The 17,450-nt window shown below is 42.1% G+C and overlaps 1 protein-coding gene across 1 annotated transcript in view; it reads left to right on the top strand.

The window, feature by feature from the left end:
* CLVS2 (clavesin 2) overlaps positions 1-17,450 on the top strand; it is a 414,386-nt gene that overhangs the window by 230,263 nt on the left and 166,673 nt on the right. The window contains exon 2 of the mRNA XM_085611751.1: positions 8,620-8,794. Within this exon, the coding sequence (XP_085467877.1) occupies positions 8,620-8,794 (175 nt within the window). The remainder of the gene's footprint in view (positions 1-8,619; positions 8,795-17,450) is intronic.

Below are 17,450 nucleotides of genomic sequence, written 5' to 3'. Positions count from 1 at the left end.
ATTCACCCGGGATGCAGTGGGAGTGCATTCTGGGTCCTGTGGTTTGCCGACGCAGCCACAGTGGTTGGTCACGGTAATTTAACCCACCTGGACTGCACCAATGGGACAAACGACCTGAACTATTTCAAAGCTGACTGGTTGTTAGGGCCGATGTTGCAGCAGGCATTTGAGAAAGGCATTACGCCCGAAACGCGTCATGCCATGCTGGAATAAAGTTCTTACCTACAAATCCCGCTGTGTTTCCTCACGTTCTTCGTATCGTAGGAACCCTTCTGGCACATGTATATATATATATATATATATATATATATATATATATATATATATATATATATATATATATATATATATATATATAACGATATCTGCATCTGAAGACGAAAAACAAGTCCCAAGGTTTATTACTACCTATAGTAAAGAGAGTGGTACTATTATGAGTAAAATCAGAAAACACTGGCATCTGATTACAAAAGATCCTGACATAGGTAAATTAGTCGGGACAAAACCAACAGTAACATACAGAAAAACCAAATCCTTAAGGGACATGCTCGTCAATAGCCACTTCGTACAAAAAGAAGAAACAAACTGGCTAGCAGAACAACGAAATGGGTTTACCCAATGTAATTCATGCAAGGCATGTAAAATTGGCAAAAATGTAAGAAACATCACTGAGCATAATGGAAATGTAATAACATTAAAGAAAAGAATAACTTGTAACACTAAATTTGCCATCTACGTCATCGAGTGTACCTGCGGACATAAATATGTAGGAAGTACCATCTGCCCACTAAAAAAGCGTATCCTCGAGCACATCCGAGCAGTTAAGAACAAAGATATTTCATACGCAACTGCTAAACATATGATACTGTGCCAACATGGAAACTGGCGAGCAATGTGCTACTATGGGATTGATACCATCATACCAAATGAACGAGGTGGTAATAGAACTAAGAAGCTACGACAACTAGAATCCCGCTATATCATCAAATTGAAAACTAAGACACCGAGAGGAATGAACAATGATGAAGAACTTTATGTGCACCTGGAATGACGAATTGAACATTGACAAACTCATTACTTTCCCAAACCTTAATGAAGATCAAGATGTCAGAATCTTTCCCTCTCTTGTCTTCGTATCTGTCTCTTTCCTATAAATATTATACACTGGAATCTTTAACCTTATATCTATCTCTGCCTTTCTCTCAACCTTCCCATTTTTCACTTCTACCTCCTACTTCCTTCTTGCCGCTCTATTGGTTATTGTACTATACAGGTAAACTAAGATGAAATCAGTACCATGATGCTTTTGCCACTATTGATATTGAATACTCTTGTACTAGAAAAAGAAAAAAATGAGAAATTGAAAAATGTGAAATTATGCACACTGATTTCCAGGTACTATACCTTGATTTAAAAAATTCCACCAAGATCATTTTTCCTGTTAATAACAGTGTAAATTTTGATTCCTTTTGTGCTAAAAATGCAACTATGTGTTTTCCCCGCACTACGACTCCCACAATGCCAGATTAAGGCCAGGTGGGGGTATATATAGTGTAATAGAGAAAGGACTCACTGACTGTGAGCAAAGCCGTGTAGGCTGAAACGCGTTGGTTGAGCTGTGTTGTGAATAAACACAATCTTGAAAATCCCCCTTCCAGAGTGCCGCGTCTTTGTAATCAAATATATATATATATATATTGTGTTGAAATGCATTATGCCGCTCGCTTTTAACTGCAATTAAAGGACGTTGGATTCACCTACCTGTGTGGGCTTACATCTCTCGTACTGGAGGGGTTGTGTGGTTCTGAGGTTTTGTGCGTTGCCACTCGCACTTGAGCCCCCACCCTCAAGAGCTCGGCGGATCGTGGCAGAATGGTGTAACGTCTCAAGGCGCTTGGGAATACGCCGAACCACCGTAAACTTTCAACGCATGGCTTGGCCGGTGCAAACTGGGTGATGACTTCATCATGTTGCCTCTGCCTACTTAGGAGAAGGGATCCCGGTGCGCTGGTGGTGATATCGGTTGGGTGAAGGTCAGTGAATTCAGCCCCTTACACTACAAGATCCACAATGCAAAGGGAGCTGCAGGCACCGCCCACTGGGGCAAGGACTTCCACATGTGTTCCTGCAGCAAATGAACTCGAGGCAGCGAGTCCGGGAAATCTTCCTTTTAATGGTGGAAGGAGTGTCGCCACCGACTTCAGTGAGACGCTCCATGTCTTCAAGTGAACAGTGAATTTTGGAACGAGCGATGGCATCTGAGGAAGGCACTTTGTGTTGAAATGCATTATGCCGCTCGCTTTTAACTGCAATTAAAGGACGTTGGATTCACCTACCTGTGTGGGCTTACATCTCTCGTACTGGAGGGGTTGTGTGGTTCTGAGATATATATATATAGATATATATATATATATATATATATATATATATATATATATATATATATATATATATATATATATATATATATATATATATAGAGAGAGAGAGAGAGAGAGAGAGAGAGAGAGAGAGAGAGAGAACTAGATTACATTTAATTATATTTTCTTTTGTATGTCTGCTATGCCTCCTGCAGGTTTAATCTAACATGCCTTAGGCTGAACTTCTTACATTTTTCTTTTTTGCATTTCTTCTGTCTGGACTTAATTCCCCAGTCTTCCTGCATGCCCTTGTGATAATCAAAATAAAGCTCTTTGCACACTATGCTATTTTGCACATTGTACAGTTCTCCCTGAAAAATATTCCTTGTTCCACTTAGAAAAGATTTTAACATTAGGTAGCATAAACTGGCAATGGTTTTTATTCAACTGCTTCAGTATGAAAATGTTTGAATGGCAGTTAATTGCTTTATTCGTCTTGTTTTTAAAATGTGTAAATTTTATGGATTGGGAAGTGTTTTTTCTCTGTCATGATATAACTGAATGTTACTATTGTTTTCTTTATTGCATCATGTTTTACATGTATTAACTACGTATTGGTGTGATTTTATGGCTTATTCATAGCCAAAAAAGTATTTATAAATGACTGACATTTAATTTTCCATTTATGTTCAGGGCTGTAGGAGTCTTTGTTTCTATGCTCACAATGTATCTAGATTCTAGCAATTGAACTCTATCAATTACAAAAAATTTCAAAAACACAGCATTGCTGTTATGTTCTTTCTCAAAATGTCTAGCCACCGGAGAGGTCTTGTTTCTATGGTTGATAGCACATTGATGTTCCAATATCCTTTTCTTTGCAGGATGTATCATGCTACCCACATATTGTAGCCTGCATGGACAGATCAATATGCGGATCACATGATCCAAGATACATGTGAGGAATTGGTTAATAGCCATACGTCAATTAGAATATAATACCTTTTAACTGCTATAATCATGGCTATTCTTACAGGGATTACAATTTTTACAGACAAAAAAGAAATGCAATAATATCTCATCTGATAAAAGGATATGCCAATGTTTTTTAGCAACTCTGTTCAACTCCCCAGATTAAGGGCCTGACTAAGACTCTGGTAGTGTGGGAGCGGGACGGCGCACTATCGCCCCGCTCCTGCACCGCCAAAGTCGACCGCAGTCCACCCACAGCATTACAAGCTGTAATTGTCAAGCATTTATCAGCCTCACCCAATGCACCACTCGTAGATCCCTAGCGGTTGAAGAGGTGAAATGGCCGTCCAACCCCCCAACTTGGAATGGGGCGGTTAGACCGCTGGTGTGGCAGTGGCTGGACCACACAGCTTCACCACTTTGAGTCTGGCGATTATAATCAGGCCCTAAGTATTAGATGTACTGATAAAACTTTATGAGGTATATGCATCTTTAGCTTTTGTGGATGGATGAATGAGATACTTTCTATTTCTAAGTTCAACCATTCTGACTGCTTCTTCCAACACCCAAGATGGGTATGCTCTCTGTATCCCCCCGAAAAGAAAAACAAATGTAATTGTAAAATAAAATTATATATAACATGCAACGGTCCTCATCTCTTTTGGCAAGTTATGGCTGGAAGCCTGGTTGCTAGTGATGTCAGGCTTTTTTTCTTTGAGTCAGTGGCACTGACCAGCTCCATGTGGCTTGCCAAGTTGGCGGACAAGTGGCTCCAGGGTCCTACTTAGTCCTTAGATTTTTTCTTCTGCCATGCATGGAATGTTGGGAATGTTGGTTACTTCTTTCTTTCTCTCTGTAGAGCGGAGCCTATAGCTGGTTGAAGAGTGCAGATAAAATGTGATTATGTCAGGGCCTGAGCAGAGCCCTCTGTATACACTCACATCTTCTTCATATCCCATCCAGGCATTCTTGACCCAAGATCTAAACCTACTATTAACCTACTTTCTTACCACACTCATAATACTGTAATCCTAACACTAACCCAACCCCTAAACTTAATCAGATACTTACATAATAAATTGACTTTGCCTAATTCTAACTTCAATCCTAACTATAACCAATACAACTAACCTAACACAGTTTCTCGCACCATACCTCCCTTTAGCCCTAACTCCTATATATAAACTAGACATAACCCTAAATGTCTCTATTACCCTTTTTCCGTACTCCAACCCAAACTATGTATTATTACTTTTTTCCACTTCTTTATATTGTACTTTTTATGATCTAATCTCCCGATTGTACGTGTTTGTCTGTACTTTAATTCTTTAACTAATTTTCGTTGCAAACCTTAACATCTTCACCCACGAAGTCCAGTGATTTTTTAAATTTTACATCGTTGAAGCTGGGTGACTTTTTCTGACTTTGCCCATCTTCACCATTGCAAAGATTTCCCAATCAACGATGGACCAAACTGCTATTTCTGAGGTGCAGGATATGCCACCCGTAAAAGTTGGGTGATGCAGCGGCTGAGATGTTTCTCCTTGTGGGGCCCAAGAATGACAGTGTGTGGTATCTCTTTATCTTAACAGAACCTTCTTGTAAAGAATGAAAGGTTCTGAGAATGTGGAAAAGTGTGGTTTGCGGTTGGAGGCTGATAGAGATGGTGGCTGAGGCATTTCTATCTTGAGATGTACCCTTAACAAAGCAAGTATAAGCTTCACACTTTTTACATGAGTGATTTATACTTTACCACACAGTGCAATGGATAGGATGGAGGTCACAGGAGTTAAAGGACTGTTGAATGGAAAGGAGGGGAAGGGTATGGAAGCAAAGTGGAAGGGGACAATGATAGCGGTGAAAGGTGGGGAAAGTGGAGTATAGGTTGGGCATGCTGATTGAAGTCTTCTACCAAGTGACAGCGCTCCAAGTGCTGACTCTTGCGGTCCTTCACAGGTGGTGCTGTGAATATCCAATGAAGATGCAACCCCATTTGTACAAAGCTCATAATGATTTAAAAAGCAATTTTTCAAGTTGTGAGTGTCAGGTCTTTCCAATTTCAGACAGCAGAGAGAAAAACGAATGCGTACATATACACAAACCTTATGCTCTTGGTTGCTAGCATGACACCCATGCACATATGATAAGACTACATCAGCTGGGTGCACCACCCAATGTCAGCTAGTAGCGCATTTTCCCAGTCTTCCTTCAGGCCCTTCAATGAATTGACAACACCACGTAACATAGTGATGGAGAAGCGCCCACTGTAGGGTGACTGATCAATAACTTGTCTGGCAAAGTTAAGTCCATGAAAGATTGCCATGGAAAGTTTCATCATATTAAGTGTAGTGCTCTTAACATGCTCCTCTTGTCAGCACATATTAGAGAGACTATACATATTGTTATGAACAAGATACCACTCATTTGGACGGGACACTCTGAGTGTTCAAATCAGCCCCTGGCAGTAGAGGTTTTCTACCGGGGGCAAGGTGTTTTGTTCCTTCATAGAGGTAGCCCTATTTGAAGAGAAGCCTCTGCTGTGTTGGCTGATAGCTAACAATGCAGCACAATGTCCACCTCCAGTATGAAGGATGAACATCTACCACACTGACAGACAAAACATTTTTAGACAAAATTGTAAATTACTAGCTGCCTAATTTTGCTTTTAGGCTTAGTCATTATTTGAACTTATCTGTGAATGAGTAATGGGATTTAAATGTGTATAAATATTATGCTTATAGCAATGGGGTGTATGGCTTTGGTACTTACTAACAGTCAGGCAGAATGGAATTATCATGCGGCATTCCATTCTGCCGGATCAGGGCCAGACAGGGAGATGATATTGTCAGCTTCCAGTAACAAAAAAGACCTCCCTGGTGCCCAAAACCGGCCCCCACTCTGGCAGCCCACCGGGGAAACACCCGGTGCCCGCTATGGCTAGTCCAACCCTGTACCGGATCATGACGGACTGGTGTTCTTGCACATGGTTTTCTCGGGTGTTAATGATTTTACTGGACTGTATAATTCTTCCTAGTAAAATCGCATACGACTTTGTCTGCTGCAGCAGTCAAGCCTTTCTTCCGGCCTTAAACGACCTTTCCCTCCCTTACTTCCCTGTTTCTGTCGCTCCATCTAGCCCACACCAAGGACCCCGCCAACATTTACCACCTTCTCAGAGCCTGTGAGTAATGTTTGCATTAGACTCCACAGCATTGGGAATTCAGTGTGGTATTCTGACCAGTAAATCCGGTTCCTCATGGCGATTCCCTATTCTGTGGTATTCAACTTATAATTGCATGGTACTGGTACAGTACTACTGCACAATAATTTAAAATTTGTATTCAGATTTACCACTCTACCCATTCAATTCACAATCAGGTTCTTTGTATGAATTTATGGAATTAGGATGCATCTTGAATTGTTTATTAAAACCTGTATGGATAAAAACCTGATAGTTGCTTCGAAACTTGTGATATATCGTGAGTGACTATAGTGTTTATTAACTGTAACAGGAAGTACTTTTTGCATACTGTGTTTAGAAGCTGTGATAATTGCCTTTATGATTTTTATTGAAACAAAACACAATTGTATCGAAACATATTAATCAATCTGTTTTTGTGTAAATTCTATTTAAGGTATCTAGAGGCAGGTGGGGTAGAAGCAGACTTGATAACATAACATGTGTGTTTGTAAAGCACACGTTCACCCGTAGGCGCTGAAGAACAGATGTTTATGGTTACCCAACTCAATGGTACTCATTTTATCAACCTCAGATGGATGAAAGGCTGAGTGGACCTGCCAGGATTTGATCCTGTAACCATGAGGACGAACATAGGCCCCTGCAGTGGATGCATTAGTCCACTGAGCCACCAGACCCGGTGCCTCTTCTAAAACACAGTTGGAAAAGGTGTTCTAACTTTGGGATTTACTGGTTAGTTTGTAGGTGGCACTGTCTGAGAACTCTTGATAGGATGACTTTAGTGGGCTGTTCTTCCAGCCACTAGCAGACTACAGTGCTGTCTTGTCAATAGATCTCTTCGAATTTTTTTGTCACTCTAGTGTGATTTTGCATAATTCCCGAATTTTGGGCTACATGAAACGTGCAAAATTGTTAGCACAAAATTCAGCATACCTTTTGCTCATTGGATCCTGACTCAAGTAGAAAATATCTCATTGAGAGAAGCTTTCTCTTCAGGCCGGACGTATTCTCCTTGAACCACTCTATTACTTGAGATACCGGCAAGATACATTTTGCAAATTTGTTTTTTTTTTACAAGTCCCTTGTGCCACCAGTGCGACACTTTTTGTGACACACTAGCTGCGCATTTTTCTGCCCCATATTTACAAGGACAGTAAAGCCACCCTGTGTGGCTTTTCCTGTCCTTCTAAATACGGCCCCTTTACACTCAGCATTTTGCGTGAAAGGGGCATTACATAGGTGTTGCTGTGGGTGTTCCCACACAACACCCATGGAACCTGAAACATTTCCAGATTTACTGGAAATCATAAACCTGGAAATGTGTCTGAATGCTACCCTAGGGGAGGCGTAGGGAGGCGCAACGAGGAGAAATGTATTTATTTCTCCTCGTTTTTTTCCTCTTTTTATGTGTACTGCAGAACACATAAAACGAGGAAATCACCTCTTGTGGTTGTTTATGTGCAGGAAAATGTCCCGTCCTGCACATAAACAATCATTAAAAACATGAAGTTTTGCAAGTTCTATGTGTGCTATTGCAGCTCACATATAAGTTGAAAAACGCCATTTCGGTTTGTTTATGTGCAGGAAGGGACACCTTCCTGCACATAAACAATCATCCCTGTGATGCAGGAATCCTTGCACCATGGTGCAAGGGTGCCCTGCATCGGCGCATGGCAGCTAATTGCGCCCCAGCGCAGGGGAGAGTACAGGGATCCATCATATTCTTGTAGATATGGTGCATCCCTGTGCTTTGAAAGTGCCGCAGTGTGGCGCAGCCAAAGGGCCTGCGGGGCCGCGCTGCAGCACTTTCTTGTAAATGAGGCCCTTCGTTTTTAAATTACTTCCATTTCGCACTAGAAATTTGCACATTTTACATACTCTTTGTCACCTGAACAAAACTCATCTTATAATATTCATGAAATTAATAAGCAGTGGCAATCAACAATTGGTAAACTTCAATTGTGTTGATTTTTTGATTGACCTTGGATACTAATAACATGTTATAATGTATATAAACCTGTTATGTATTGCCATAACTTTGATGTTGTGACATTCTCAAAAATTAAAACTCCTGTTGCTTGGTAATTACAGGTACACCTTGGTGGACATTTTACGTGCCATATTGCTGTCTTTAGAAGCCATGATTGAAGACCCAGAGCTCCAGGTGAATGGATTTGTCTTGATCATTGACTGGAGCAACTTTACTTTTAAGCAGGCTTCCAAACTGACTCCAAGCATGCTGAGACTAGCTATAGAGGGACTCCAGGTAAAGTATTTAGATTTTAAAATCTTTTCCTATGCCATAGTTATGTTCTTTTCATACCAGTGCTGCATTGACAGATCACATTTCCTTAATCCATTTCTCTTGAGGGTGTCATATTAAGAATATCTCCAATACCTTCGGGTCAAGTTCATGCTATATCAACTGCAAAAAAATTAATATATGAGAACATGTCTCACGTTAGTGGCAGTGTCTTCAACATTGTATGAGTTCCTATTGAATTTCATTTTTTACCTCATTGTCTGTTAGAGCATGCGTCATGACTGACAACAGAAATGAAACAGTTATTTGTATCACAACTTTATCATTATTTTGCAAGTGACCAAGTAGTTACTTTATCACTATCACTGTTTTTCCTGTCACTGTTTCAAAGAACATGTGTGGACATAAGTATCTGTCATCAATGATGACCATTGTAAATGGGAAAACAGAGGAGGTGACTTTGTGGATGGTGAATATACTGAAAGTGCCATCTGCCATGCCACTTCCTTGAAATTCCATGGGACCTGGGTTGAATTTAGAGTAAAGGGAGGAGATTTCCTTTCACCTGCAAGTCTTCTTTCAAGAATTCTGTCTCCACCTCCTGCCAGGAAGCTACACCAGAGAGGACAGAACTAGTTTTGGCTGGGTACAGACACTCTCTGCCTTCAGACACAAAGGATTTGTGTGTATAAAAAGGGGGGCTCAGAACCCAGAACTATCGATCACTTCTGGAAAATCAAGAGGACCCTTTGGCAAGGAGAAGAACCGGACGCGCTGAAGGAAGATTACTGCCCCTGTGCTGTTTGCTGTTTGGGGTTGGCCTACAGTGGTTACTTGTTGCCAAGGAAAGGAGAAAAGGACTTTGCTGTTTGCTTTGTCATTTCGAGGAAGATCTCCAAGGGCTTGAAACTGAGCTTGCCTCCTGTCTGATATCTCAGGGACACAAAGACTTCACCACCAGCTCCTCTGAATTTCCTTGCTGGGAAATCTAACCTTCAGAGAGGTGCCTGCTGCTGTTCAGGACCTCTAGAGACTGTTTGTCGCTGGGAGCTGGAAGCGCGACGCAATGACGAACAAGCGTGTCGCATCCCCACTGAGACCGGACGCATCGCCGAGCCATAGGGAAGAAGTGTGCCGAATCTACACCGAGTCCTGGCGCATCACCGAAAACATCGTCCCAGCGCCTGCCGTGTGGCTGCAAAAGTTCACGCATCGGACCGGATCGTCGCATCGCATCAAGCCGCCATTTTGTTGCATCGCACCAGATCATCACATTGCGACGCCATCTTGTCTCATCGTAACCGGAACGCAGTAAGAAAGTGACGCAGCATCCCCTCCTCTCCGGTAAGGAACTGACGCATCGTCTACCCTGCGCTGCAGTAAGGAACAAGTGCGCCGCCTTCCCCAAAGCAAGGAACTGACGCTTCGCCTTCCCTGTGACCCTTTTGTTTGTTTTGCATGACGCATCTAAGGTACTTTGTTGGAAAAGTGTTGCATTTGCAACTTGGATTGAACTGAACTATTTCTACCATTTAGGCACCCTACCTTTGATACTGTATTGTGGATTTTTGCCATTTGGTCTTGTTTAGATAAAGATTACTTATTTTTCTGAACAGGCAGTGCTCCCTTATTTTCACTGTGTTACTGTATGTGTTCACAAATGCTTTACACACTGCCTCTGAGATAAGCCTGTCTGCTCGGGCCAAGCTACCAAGGGGGTGAGCAGGAGTTATTTTAGGAGCGTATCCCCCTTTTCCTGACTAGAAGCAAGGGTCCCTATTTGGACAAAGGTGCAAACTATTGCCAACTAGAGACCCCCATATCTAACAGTGACACACTGCTACTCACCATAAAATTTTAATTAGCCACCAAACTTCCTTGAAATTAGTTATTTGGTCCCCACCTCACACAATACCCTACCAGTTTAGCAATCGCAAATTTAAATAGCTGGGCTGAATCCATGCCCTTCTTGAACAGTTGATTCTGGAAGCAGGACTATAAACTCCAACAGAGTCATTGTGAATAATATACATTTGGTGTCTGAACTTGACTGAAATTAATCAAGAGTTCACTATTACATTTTTTAACTGACCACGCATTATAGAAATAGCATAAAAATGCTGTGACTTGTTGAATTAAACACTCCTGACTTATGGTTACTTATTGTATACGTTCCCATACTAAAATTGTTTATCACATTTTCTTTTTAGGATTGGATATTGCAATCCTTTTCGTAATTGTACATGATGGCTTGCCCTTCTCTTCTCCGCTGATGCATTTACCCAAAGGTCAAATAATTCTGAGGCTGTAATTCAGATATTTTCCGGTCTCAGTGACTGCGTAGCCTTTTCCCGTCATCATCCATTTGGCATTATCTAGTGTACACTTAAGTGCAGCGGAAGCCACGGGCTAGTCTGCCTGTCAGTTGTATTTCATTTAACCTTTGCGATAGCGTGAGCCACATATTTAGCTTTTCGTATTTTAGGAGCAACACGCACATGCTGCGGGGTCTCCTGACAGCTGCTATCTCTTAGAAAAACGTATGAGCCCACAAAGATGCATTCATCATTTTACTTTACTTTATTTTAGCACAACGCTTTGGCTATCGCCGACTTAACTGAACTAAGGGGCATATCAACAAGGGCTTTATCTCTGCTTTTTTGGCTTTAAAAGCCAAAAAAGCAGAGATAAAACTAGCACCCTATCAACAACAGGGTGCTAACACGCAAATTTGCATGTTAGCACCCTTTTACTCTACGCTTCCCCTTGCATCTCTAATGAGATGCAAAGGGGGCGTTCCAGAGTAAAATAATAGGAGAAATGTCGCTAAGCGACATTTCTCCTATTATCAAGAATGTCGCTAACCCTGTTAGAGACAAAAAAAGCAGCGCTAACCGTGGTTAACGCTGCTTTTTTACGTCTGCTAATTTTCAGACTTAGCCATGATATCCTATGGAAGGAGGATATCATGGCTAAGTTTGCCTGTCCCTATCAACAAGGTAACGTGTGATTATCGCTGGGTTTCCAGCGATAATCTCACGTTAGCCTGTTAGCATGTAGATTTTTATCGCTATTGAGATAAGCGTTGCTAATAGCACGCTATCTCAGCGATAAAAATTCACGCTAGCCGGCGATAATTATCCTCACGCTAAGAGCGCTGAGCGATAATTATCGCCGGTTGTTGTTGATATGCCCCTATGTTGTCTTTGTTGTTGGCAGGATAATGGTGGGCGCCCTCCTAGGGCAAAGCTATTCACAGTGGCGCCAGACTGCGCCCATAAGTAGTAAATATGACCCCATTCATACCTCAAGTTGTGCTCTAAGATGGTGGGCAGTGGCATCCATTTTGTGGGCAGAACTTATTTTTCTTCATCAGACTTTGACCCAGATCAACGAATGGAAAGGCAGCAAAGGGGCGGAGATGGAGGAAGAGAAAGATAGGAAAACATTGACAAAGGCAAAAGCAGGGATGAGAAAATACCTGCTAGAGTGAAACAGTAGCCCTGGTCACAATTTTTTTTGACTTGTGCTATTTCAAGTCCTCTGTGATAAGTGCTTGGTATCAACACCTTTTACCACCATGTCATGGTAGCAGGCAGAGGTTTGGAGGTTGTAATGTGTGACACAAATATTTGTACATAGTTAGTTGCGTGCTATTTTGTTGTGGGGTTGATGTGTTGTGTTGTTTTTTATTCTGCCATTTTTGGGGTTGCATTATTGCAATGTGATCTTATGTTGAACCGCGCTTGCTCTGTTGCATACTGTTTTGACTGTTTCATTGTGTTGTGCCTTGCAATATTTATATTGCCTTATTCCTTCATCACAGGTGGTTTTCCGTTATGTGTGGACTATCATGCTCACCTTAATTCAAATGGGCAGTTCAATATCCTTTTCTTTGTGCCTATCACCGCTAGGTAAAACATGGTGGTCACGAACAGAAAAACAAAATAATAATCTCATAATCTGGGAGAAAACCTCAAGGGTGTGGGTGCCGCTATTTTTTTTTGTTGTTGTTTTCTAAACACAAGCTCCTTATTTGTGGTTTGTTTATGAAATACAAAGAAGCCTGGTGTGCAGCTGTCCAAAAGAGATGCCAAATGTTTAGTGCATTCCGAGTTCCTGTGAAGGCACAGAGATCACTGTAGAGTTGTTGGTGATCTTAATTGTTCAGCCAGCAGTGCAGCCGCGGTGGCAGTGGATGGATGCCAGGCCGCCAGCTAGGGTCTAAGTCAGGCCCTAAATCACCATTCTGTCCTCCCTTGAAGACCGAACATACTGGGAGGAGTCATTTTATTTACCTGAAGTGCAGGTAGGACCCTTCCTCATTTTGGTTAAAGACCACAGTCAAACCCCAAAAACTGTGGGGCAGATTTACGTTACCTGGCGCATCACTGCAAATCAGCAGGGATGTGCCAGGAAAGATGCGTGACACAAGTTTACCCTTGCGCCACCACAGATGCGGCACATTTACAATGCAGCGCATCATGGCACAAGGATAAACAGATGCGTGTTGCATCTGTCGGCGTAAGGCTGGCGCAGTGCTGGAGTTGTGTTGCGGGCGTGACGCAACTCCAGCACTGCGTCAACCCGCTTCAAGCAGGCGCAAGGTTTTGACGCAGCGGGGTCGGAAAAGTGACTGAGTGAAATCTTGTAGATTTCACTCAGGCACTTTTCCGAGGCGTTCCTGCGCTGGAACGCCCACCCTGTGCCGGAACGCCCACAAAAAACCTGATGCAGGTTTTATGTGGCACAGGGCTTTACAACGTGACGCTTCTCCCTAGATGCATCATGTTGTAAATCCCCCGCAGCATGGCGCTAGCTTTACGCCGCCACTGTGCCACAGAAGTGAAGCAACGGCGGCTCAAAAGTGGTGCACGGGGCTTGTAAATCTGCCCCTAAATGTTGATCTTTATTTAGTAATGATCACATTGCCCCCTGTATCTTTCTTCCCTGTGTTTCAATCATTGCCATGTCCATCAGTGCCCCAAGGCCACCCATAGCTTGCAATAGACTGCACAAGCCCCCCAAAATTAAATCCATATTGAACAATGTGAGAAGGGGTTAAAGACACTAATCATTTGACCAGAAATAATTGATTCCCAAATGCAGTCGATGCACAGATTATACCTGCGGAGCGCTACCGAGGAAGATAAATAGATCATGATGATTTTTTTACACCATAAGGCGACGATAATAGAACAAGGATTTGGAAAAATGTCAAATTCTTCACAGAGTTTGGGAAAGTTTTAAAAAATTGCGTGAAATAAAGTGCCAAGTGAGGCAAAATGCTGGCTGATGACTGATTTGGATGGATAATGTCAATTTGCCACAGTTTAACTGTGCCCTTGAGACATTTTCTGCTCAAGCCAGTCGGTCTGCCCCATGACTGCGAAAACTTCCAACGTTTGGTGATATTCCAATAATGGGAAAATTTTCTAAACATGATTTGACATGAGGGATTTCGAACTCACCACACTGATGCATTCTGTCTTCACTCCTTTGACCGTAGGTACTCTATGGCTGCACATACCTAACCTCATTGCTGGTGCTAAATGTCTCTGATTAGTCCAAACCATTTTACTAGGCTTGTATTCTTGCTTCTGTTTTTTATTGGTAACATTCTACTTGTCTTTTGGGGCTGCCTTGGCAGATACAGAATATACAGCCTCGGCAAGAAAATGTAATGCAACACGTTATGTTTTCCTAACAATACGACTGGGACGTTTCTCTATTTTTTATTATACATTGATAGTAAGTCATGTATTAAGGTGTAGCTTTTGGCTACCAACTATTCTGGGATTTTTGTAAGGATAATTAGACTTTAAAACAAACTCGTGTGCATGCTTTTATTCTTTCTGAAGACATCTAATTGCTCCTTTGTGTAATGCCTGCAGCAGCTAAAACTTTATAATGAGAAGAATGAAAAGGGGATTAGTTGAAACAGCATTTTCATGCATAGATCTTTAAGTCTGTCTCTTTTAGATATTTTAAGCACTAAAAAGCATATTTAAATTTGCTCTATTTTTATAAATTATACAGAGCATGACGTTCTTTCACACAGGAGTAATATCACTCCTTTGTGTGCAGAAACCCCTGAGATTAAATCTGGCTTTTGTTCACCTCTATAATCAAACACATAAAAAATGCTCGATTAATTGACTATTGGATCACCATTTCCTTAAGGGAATGTATTGTAGATGTGTGTCTATGACTGTGAGTGAAAATTATTCTTTATGTATGCATTTGATGTGAAGAACGAAACGTATGCCCATGATAACACCCCTTGATATACAGTGATCGCGGCTGTGCTAAAATGCCCCTTTTTGTATGGTCACCCCCATTTTCTGGACTGATGCTGCTGTTTTTTTTTACACCGCCACTGGGACACTGCTATCCCAGGCTCCAGTGAATTAGCATAAATCCCGAAAACATGTTGAAAATGCCTACACTCCTGATGGGCATATTTAACCAACTACTACGTTCCTAGTATATGATACAAAAATGTACCTAAGACTGTAAGTTAAATGTCAATAGTTGACTGTAGCACATATTGTGCTACTACCACTAAAGCAAGGCATGTCTCCAGGCCTGCTGCTGTAGCCTGGATATGCAGTTTTAAAAGTGCGAGTTTGAATTGTCAAAATGAACCCTTTACAGGATCTATCCCTTCCTTTTTAATAGCTATCAATCACCATTAAGGTAGGTTGTATATGCCCACAGGGAAGGATGATTGGTATTTACACAGTAGGGCAAGTGTATCTATGGTTCACATATCCTGTGTGTAAGGCACTTCCAAAGTTCTTTTTCACTGTGGCAAGGCTGGCTCTCCCACAGAAATGATCTGCATTACATTATAACATCCTTTAATGCATAACTTCAGTTTAGGAATAGTTAGAGAAATTACTTATTAAAAATCCTTACTTATGGTGAATTTGGATTTTAAATTACAATTTTAGAAAATGGCACTTTTAGAAAGTTGTAATTTTCCTGCCTAAGCCAAATATGCCTTTCTGCCAGTGTTCGGTGTCACATGACTGGTAATAGCTCTCCTGTGGTGCGATATGGATTGCTCCCAGACAGTGGACAATGAGCTTAGGTGTGGGTAGATGTTTTTCTACCTCAGCAAGATGGTCTGGTGGGTCGTGCTCAGCCCCTTCCCGAGCTTCAGAGGCTGCCTACCCTGTCACTGGCAGATTTAGCTCCTACCTAAACCTGCCTCCCTTTTGTTTTAATATTCAGCCAGCCTCATAACTCAGTGGAGGGGGAGCTAACCCAGTACTGGTTTGAAGTGACCAAAAGGAAGGGTTTGCCCATTATCATAGCCACACCTCTTCTTGGGTTTTACATAAGAGGGGCACTGCGGGATAGTTCACAGTAAAAACACAAAGGAAGTGCTGCAAAAGTGGCCACGTTTACAGGTGTCCCTGAAAACCTATACCCCATTGAAGTTTACCCCACCCACAGGCCTGCACTGAGCATAAATATGGCACCCCAGTGTCAGGAAACAGGCCTCTTGTATCGTGTCTGGGGACCGGGACAGGATTGTGATGGTGCATGTCAATAATGAGAAAGTCTGATCTTTTCAGATGATCCCTTACTCCTTGATGGACTAACAGCCACAGTACAGCTCTTTTGACACACTCCCTTTGTGGCTTATAGTGATGTGTCCGGAACAAGCCTTTGCTTGGCTTTCTGTTCCACTTCTGTGACTACGCCCCTTGTTTTTGTTCAAGACACCAAAGGACCTGTTACTTCGGATCCTGATCCTTGGCAACGTTTGGAAACCTGTTTGTCGCGCAGGCTAGGTATTTCCTACTCTGCATCTTTGTGACCTCATTCCCCAAAGCCTATGTCCGTGTCCTGGAAACCTCACCTCCCCGCGCTATCGCTCACCAGAGCCCTGTCGCTGAGCCAGTCGCGTTATTCACTTGGACTTCCATTCCACCCTTTTTTTACCCCAAAGCACTTAATCCCTACGTGGCTTATCAGACCTACGTGTGCATCACCTTGCCTTTGCTCGTGGATTCGCCGCATCTACAGTTGCTGAGCACTCTCTGTCAGAGCGTGTGGTGGTGCAATTACGATTACAAGGCACGTTACCCGGGCGCTCCCTTCACACAGCTGTGGGTAAATCTTCCCTCTCTCCCTCGCTGTTCCCTGATGCTCTTCCCAGCTGATATTAAGACTTCAGATAACGCTGTTACTACTTGGTTGCAACAGTCTATAGGACCTCCTTTTTGTTGTTGTTTGTTTTGCCTCTTCAAATCTTGAAGCAGCCGCTTATTTGTCTTGAGAAGGACAGTCTTTTATTTCAATTACTGGCCATGTGTGGTACAAGTCTTCTGTTCCTGCACCCTATAGAGGAGTGATGGTAACTCCTCCTTCAAGGCTCTTTAGAAGACCCTTTTGGAACTCGTTGGCTGGTGAGTGGATTTTTGTTTTCTTGGAAGTTGACATGCAGTATTACAATAACTAGGGATATTAACACCTAAAGATTTAAGGGTAATAGGAAGTCTTATTTTCTTGCAGCTCTCCTTGTATCCTCTCGAATTCCAGGAGCGTTACCAGTTCATCAAATTGGAGAAGAGTGGTGATCACTCTGGGTTCAATCCCCCACCTTTCAGAGGCAGTTATCTGTGATGGGGTATATATCTTTTTC

The sequence above is a fragment of the Triturus cristatus genome, chromosome 6, assembly GCF_964204655.1.
Source record: "Triturus cristatus chromosome 6, aTriCri1.1, whole genome shotgun sequence".
Classification (NCBI taxonomy): Eukaryota; Metazoa; Chordata; class Amphibia; order Caudata; family Salamandridae; genus Triturus; species Triturus cristatus.
The sequence above is the reverse complement of the archived record's forward strand: the minus strand, read 5'-3'. Positions and strand labels throughout refer to the sequence as shown.